The sequence below is a fragment of the Ambystoma mexicanum genome, chromosome 11 (assembly GCF_040938575.1).
Source record: "Ambystoma mexicanum isolate Mex_15411 chromosome 11, UKY_AmexF1_1, whole genome shotgun sequence".
In the NCBI taxonomy this organism is placed as follows: Eukaryota; Metazoa; Chordata; class Amphibia; order Caudata; family Ambystomatidae; genus Ambystoma; species Ambystoma mexicanum.
In genome coordinates, this window is record NC_090934.1 from 13,546,972 (window position 1) to 13,554,225 (window position 7,254).

General features: G+C 50.9%; 1 protein-coding gene across 2 annotated transcripts in view; it reads left to right on the forward strand.

Moving 5' to 3' along the window:
- The window catches only part of TRIT1 (tRNA isopentenyltransferase 1), a 240,935-nt gene extending 233,934 nt beyond the window's left edge, over positions 1 to 7,001 (forward strand). For both annotated transcript variants that reach the window (XM_069622400.1, XM_069622401.1), the window contains exon 11: positions 6,406 to 7,001. In XM_069622400.1, coding sequence (XP_069478501.1) covers positions 6,406 to 6,695 — 290 coding nt within the window. In that variant the 3' untranslated portion in view covers positions 6,696 to 7,001. The remainder of the gene's footprint in view (positions 1 to 6,405) is intronic.
- The last annotated feature ends 253 nt before the right edge of the window (positions 7,002 to 7,254 follow it).

Consider the following 7,254-nt stretch of genomic DNA (forward strand, 5'->3'; position numbering starts at 1 on the left):
AAAATCAACCCAGAACCCACGGACAAGTACTCGGGATGGTGTTTGCAGAGAACTGTGCCCAGGAATGGCAGGTGCACAAGCTCAAACCCAATACCCAGGAAGAATCCAGAGGGAAGAAAAGGGACAAAAAAGTCTCCTGGGAGGATGACCCACGCGTCAGAAAATGTGTAAGCCATGAAGATGGCGACAGGAGCACAGAAGAACACAATGTTCCAGGTCCGCTTTTGGGGGTAGTTAATATGCAGAGGAGAGTGGGGGTAGTCAACAAGCAAGGAATTGTCCTATCACTAGGGAAATGGCAAGAGGCCACCCAGGATGTTCCTAAAATTGAGCAAGCCACTTCAAGGCCAGGAGCTCTCCCCGCCTTTTAGGCCACATTCTTATTTAATTTGAAATTATATATGTATTGGTTATTTATATGGCACGTTTACAAGACAGTGTTTCAAAGCGCCACAAGGCATAAGGGAAGGGTGCACGTTAACCAATAATTGAAAGAATAAATAACAAATAGCGGTCCGACTAGGCCTTGTGAGATTCTAAACGTGCAAGTGATGAGAAAAAAGGGATGGTGGGGTAAGTGCTAAAGGGTCCACCTGGAGAGTGGTGGCGGGGGCATGCCAGTGGTGCCTGTTCATGGGGAGCAGATGGGGCAGCCGGTAAATGTATGGGCAGAGACATCCCAAGCAAGCGGGAGATCTATTGCCCAATAGTTAAGTGCATGGCTGAGACAGACCATCCAACTGGCTGGTGTGGGCCCAGATGGCAGATGCAAGGTTTGGATGCTGGTGGCGATTGGGCAAAAGGCCAGGACCCTATTGGACTCTTGAGGGACCAGGCTGCCTATCTCAGTGGGGTTTGGTTAGCACGGGAGGGGAAAGGAGAATAGAAAGGTCTTGAGTTGTTTGCAGAACTTGAGGTGATCCGGTTCAAGACCGAGGGAGACTTTCCAGAGTAGGGAGCCAGCCGGAGAGAGAGATCTGGCCCCTTGCTCTCTGTTTGGAGAAGCGTTTGACCTGCCAAGAGTTGGAGCAATAAGATCAAAGGGATCTGGAAGGAGAGTATTTAGTGAGACAGTTGCAGGTAGAGTGGTCCCAGGCCCCAGAAAGCCTTGTGGGTGATGCAGAGGGTCTTGAATTTGAACCTTGCAGCAACCGGGAGCAAGTGGAGGGATTTTAGGGCAGGTGATACCTGGGCTTGAGGCTAAGGATAAGTCTTGCAGTCCTATTCTGGATTATTTGAAGAGGGCGGAGGGCAGAAAGGCTGGTTGAGAAAGAGGCTGTTCCAGTAATACAGCCTGGAGAGGACCAGGACTCCCGAGAGATTAAGCTTCTGGGGGAAGGTGAGGAAAAGGAGAATGCCTCTAAGGAGGTGAAGTTGAAAGTGGGCCGGTTTAGCAAGGTTCAAGATGTGAGGAATAAAGGCCCTAAGGTTTCTGACTTCAGAGGAAGGAGGTGGAGGCCAGAGTGCAGGAGGGAGGCGGGGAACAGGTGTTCCCGATAGGAAGAATCTCCATTTTACTGGCATTAAGACGGAGATCATTAGAGGTGCACCAGGACTGCATAGCAGACAGGCAGTCCGGGATGATAGAGAGGGAAGGGAGCTTGAGGAAGAGTTGTCTCCTGCGTAACACGAGAAATGAGGAGAGAAGGTGGAAATGACGTGAGCAAGAGGTACAAGGTATATATTGAAAAGCCAGGGCGAGAGGCTAGAACACTGGGGAACACCACATGTAGAGGGTGGTGGTGAAGGAGGAGACCAGTAGCACCTGAGGGGCGGTCCGTGGAGGTCAACCAATCCAGTGCCCAGTGAGAGATACCAACGGGATCATGGAGCCGCTTTGAGGATAGAGTGGTTGACCGTGTCACAAGGCGGAGGAGAGCTCGGAGAATGAGAACAGTTTCCGTGTCTCGGATGCTCGGAATCTAGATTGGTTATGTAAACAACCAATGATCAGTGTGTTGGGTCAGCTGGGGGAAGACCAACTGCTTCAAGAGTTTCCCAGGAAAGGGTGACGTAGAGGGAGTACGATAGTTGACAGGACACAAGTGTTTGGCACAGAGTTTTTTTTTAGAAGGGGGTGCGCAAGGCAGTGTTTGAGAGAGGAAGGGAAAGAGCAAAAGGCTAAGGAGTGGTTGCAGAAGTCAGCAAGAGCCAGTGTGAGGCAGGGTATATTGTCCCTGGAGAAGGCCTTCATAGAGGGGGCAACTCTAGAGATCTCATCTGTTGATAGGTGAGGATGAGAGAGGAGGTGGGGGGGAGCAGAAGAGGGGGGAAGAAAAGGGAGCGGTCAGAATGCCCTGGGTTTTAGATGAAAATTGTGGCCAGTGCAGTGGCGAGGTAGACACTGCAGATGGATTGGCTAGTTCCTTGCAGATTTTGAAGAGCTCCGCTGTTTTGGAGGCTCCAGAGATGCAGGCCTGGATGTGGGCCCTCTTCATGTAGTGGATGGAGAGACTGTATTGCCTCTGGAGCAGGCAACAGGCCGGTTTGTCAGAGGATGAGCCTGAGGTCTGCCACTTCCGTTCAGCTACTCTATACTTGCGTTTCAGAGCTGCTAGATCTGATTTCTACCAGCTGTTACGCTTGGAGGCAGGTTTCAGGCGGATCCTCATGACGGGAAGAATTTCAAGAGTGTTAGTAATAGCAAGATGAAGATTGGCAAGGGGAGAGTCAATAGGGTGGGGGGTTAAAAGGTGGAGGCAAATGCAGCAACTGACCCGTCTAATCGGCCAGATGACTGCAAAGGAGGCTGGTAGTGCTGGGGGAGGCTCAGTCAGGGGGCCGACGGGTCCCAAGTGTGCAGAGAGGAGGGAATGCTCAGACTAGGAGAGAAGGGTATTGAGAGGGTTGGAGAACGGAAGGTCAGCGAGGATGAAGCCATCAAGAGTGTCCGGCAGAGTGGCTAGGGCCGGCAGGGAGAATAGTGAGGGGGAGAGAGGTACAGATGATATGGAGGTGTGGAGGCAGGGACAGAGGAATTGAGGTGTATGTTGAAGTCAACAAGGAGGAGTTTCAAGGAGGAAGTCGAGAGTTAGTTGCCCATTCCGAGAGGAGGAGATGGGTCGGAGGGTCTGTAGATAGTGGCAAAGGAGAGAGAAAATGTAAGAGGCAGCAAGCTTGCAGTCCAGGCATTCACAGGAGGAATAGGACTGGGTGGCTAGGAGTGAGGTGGGGGACACACTCAGGGAAGATCAGGGATACTCCACCGCCAGAACGTTGGGCAGAGGCTTGGAGAGGTTCTTGTAGCAGTCAGGGAGGAGGGAGTCGAAAGGAGTGACTGCTCTCATAGAGACGTGGTTCAATGCCAGCTCAAAGATGTTGATCAGCCTTCAAGAAGGAGGCAGATGTCCGAAGAGTGTTTGACAGCAGACCATGCCTTTAGAGTGGCAAAGTGTAGCAGATCATCATCTTTGAAGGTATCGGAGGAAGGTTGCAGGGAGGTGTACACCCATTGTATGTGGTAAGAGGTGCAGAGAGAGAGGGAGGAGCAGCAAGAGAAGGTAGGAAGTTGATGACGGCTAGCAGGCGCCAGTCAAAGAGAGGGATTGGTTCGAGAACCCTGGGTCATGATGGTGCCATCGTTCTAGACATTACTGCTGCACCTAGAGGACTAGAAGTGAGCCAAGAGTACTTCCTGTTTAGTGCCGCCATTGGATGATATTGTATGTAAATATGTGCTCTGGATAAAGGCCCTATATGAAGAACACATCATTATTACATGGGGCTACTACCAGAACCTGGCCCTCTGTGGTGCGGCCAGTTCACTCAGCCATGACTTTGGACTACCAATACTTCTTGCTCTTCCTTCTCCTTGGGGTAGCTTCCTTTCCTCTGCCTACCCTTTCCTATTTCCATGACTTCTTGCTCTTCCTTCTCCTTGGGGTAGCTTCCTTCCCTCTGCCTACCCTTTCCTATTTCCAAGACTTCTTGCTCTTCCCTCTCCTTGGGGTAGCTTCCTTCCCTTCGCCTACCCTTTCCTATTTCCAAGACTTCTTGCTCTTCTCTCTCCTTGGGATAGCTTCCTTCCCTCTGCCTACCCTTTCCTATTTCCAAGACTCCTTGCTGTTCCTTCTCCTTGGGGTAGCTTCCTTCCCTCCGCCTACCCTTTCCTATTTCCATGACTTCTTGCTCTTCCCTCTCCTTGGGGTAGCTTCCTTCCCTCCGCCTACCCTTTCCTATTTCCATGACTTCTTGCTCTTCCCTCTCCTTGGGGTAGCTTCCTTCCCTCCGCCTACCCTTTCCTATTTTGCCTTGATCTTCACTCTTCCCTCTGCCTGCTCTAGCTTGTCTTCATGTATGCTTCTCAAATGCCCACATCTTAGTACCTGCCCCCAACCCATACTTCATTTCTTTCACCTATGTTGCCTTAGCTTTGCCTTTGAAAGTCAAATTTGGCTGTGTTAATTTGGGTTGAGTGCTAGCAGCCCTTGTGCCCATTTTATTGTAAATGATTCCAGGCCCCGTGGACCAGTTTCTCGCCGACCCGCCCACCGCCTGTGATGGGTGTAAAACACCTGTTGCTTTGGGTCTACCAATCCACTTGCAGCCCCCCGCTTCCTTTTGCCATCCAAGGAACAGGTGAGTGCTAGCAGCCCGAGCCCCATGCCCATTTCTCCCCAACCCCTGGCGTTCCCTTTTTGGTCTCCCTCCCGACCCGCCCACTGCCTGTGATTGGCAGTCTCACCTGGCCATAATCTGACCTTCCCAGGCCAGCCCTCTTCCGGGCAGCCCCTGCGGCTAAGGGCCCCAAGGCAAATAACTGCTCTAATAGACGGCTCCAGAAAGTGTCAGCAGGTGTCCGCCGGGGAAGCCAGAGGCCAGCCGCCAATCAGCAACGACAAATAAGGTATAGGTTGGCCAAGGTGAGGAGTAGAATAATCACTCTACTCTGGAAGCACTATAGGGTTACAGTTACAGCCCCTAAGTGCGTTGTAGGCCCGGAGGCAGTGCAAGGGTGACTGATCAAGAAAGAGCCTGGTGCCCAGAGAGACTGAGGGTAGCCAAGCAACCAGTCGGTTCAGCAGACAGGTAGGTCGGCAGGGGAGGGAGAGGGAGAAAAGGGTTTGAGCTACTTCCGGAACGTCAGGTGGTCCGACTCCAGTCTGAGAGGGGCAGGCCACCCATTCCAGAGGGAGACCCCTGTAGAGGAGAGGGAACTACCCCCCCGGCCCCCCACTCTCTGCCTAGAGAAGGGTGTTGGCTCGAGGGAAGGTATTTTTGGAAGAGTATGTTGAATGTAGTGAAAACCCCGGCCCCAGAAAGCCCTGTGGACAATGCAAAGGGCCTTGAACTTGATCCTTGCAGCCACGGGGAGCCAGTGGAGCAATTTCATGGCTGGAGAGATACGGTCCCTGGGCTTGAGGCCAAGGATAAGTCTTGCAGTTCTGTTCTGGATTAGTTGTAGAGGGCAGAGAGTAGAGGAAGGCAGATTGAGAAAGAGGCTGGGACTAGCTGTTCTTTTCTCTCCTCCAAGCAATCTTTCTAGAAGACTGCTTTCGTAGACAGTGTGTGGTTGTTTAGCGTGGGACAAGCTGTTCCTGTTGCCTCTCCTCTGCGGGTTTCTTCCTACAGTGCTTTCCTGAACATGCTGTGTGGTTGCTTAGCGTGGGACAAACTGTTCTCGCGTCTCCCCTGTGGGTGTCTTCCTAGAGGGCTTTCCTGGACACGCTGTATGGTTACATAGCGCCACTTCTCTTAATCTGCTTTTATTCTATAAAGCTATACTCCGTTGGCATCTTGAGGGGTGTCGGTGCTTTTTCCATGCCGCTCACTTTGATGGGTCCAATGTCTATAGATCATTCCCGATTTCTGCAGTTTCTTCTTCGAGGTGCCTCCACCCCCCAATGGATCTTTATTTTCCTTTTGCGGTTCGGAATGTCTCCAGGGAAGTGTTTGGGTGGTACTGGCGCGTATAGTCTTGTCAGTTCTAAGCGCCGTCCTGCATGCCACCTCTGGGCATTCTGAGGTTAGGTTTGACCTCTTGCCCTGGTTTCGTGTGGGCCCTTCCTGTGAGTTGTGCACAACTCTTGGACTGTGATGAGGGCAGCTGCTCTTGTGGGAACTTGTCCTGATCGATTTATTGCTGTTTGCTTGTGGACTTCCTGCGAGTTGTGCACGGGTCTTGGACTGTGATGAGGGCAGCTGCTCTTGTGGGAACTTGTCCTGATTGATTTTTTTGATGTTTGCACATGGAAAGCTTTTTAATCTTGCCTTCCTGATTCTAAATTCAGGCTAGTCTGTGCTTTCTTGTCCCTCTAAATATGCTTGCTTCCTCATCTGCTCACTCTTTTTGTGTCAGTTTCCCCATTTAATTCCCAAGTCTGTTGGCCTTGCTAGTCCCACGTGTCATCCGCATAGGTATCGCTGCATGTACTCATACTGTGTTTTTCTCTCCGACATGCTCAGCTCACAGTAAGTCCAAAGGCCATCGCTACAATGTCAAAAAGAGACTGCGCCACGTTGGATTCATGCCCATGGGAGACCAGCTCACCGTGACAACCGAAGATCGGCTCGCAGTGACGGACAAAGAGGCAGCCGCTTCAGAGAGTATTAGCACTTCTCAAGAGCTGGAGGGTCCGCAGTTGAATGGCACAAAGGGGCTTCAAGAACTTAGTGCTTGGTGGCCAGAGGTGGAGCCACAGGAAACACTTGGAGAAAAAAGGATGCGGAAGAGCTCTCTGACTGATGACACGTAGTTTTCTTTAGAGGAACAGTTTGAAGTGGGATTTCCTCAAAGAGAAGCTTGCAATTGGGTGGAGAGCCGTTATGTGGTTGGCTGTTTGATGGGGTTCTCAGCCAGTGGCAGCACAGATGGATGCTTAGGTAAGCACCATACCAAGACTTAAGCTGAATCGGTGCCAATCTGGCACAAAATGTGAACATAGACTTTAGGAAGTCTTCCTTCTCTTGTTCCTTCATAATCTACTTTTGTAACAGTTCATGCTGGATTTATCCTTCTGCTGAGCACTTTAAAAGTAAATGGTAGCATGATGGGTGAGTCAGTTATCAAAGTGATTATCTGGTTTAATTACATGCTTAAATACTTTATATCTAGGCGCTTAAACAAAGTGTATTCACTACCTGACACTATAATAGTCTATTCACCCTTTAGTAGAGAAAAGTCATTCTAGTGGTGCTGGGCAACAATGAAGGGACTGTTAAAGGACCTGTGTAGTGGCTGGCTGGAGAGGTGCAGGCCCTGGGGTTTAGTTGAGAAGTTGGCCCGTGTGATCTCAGGACTGACACAAGATCCTT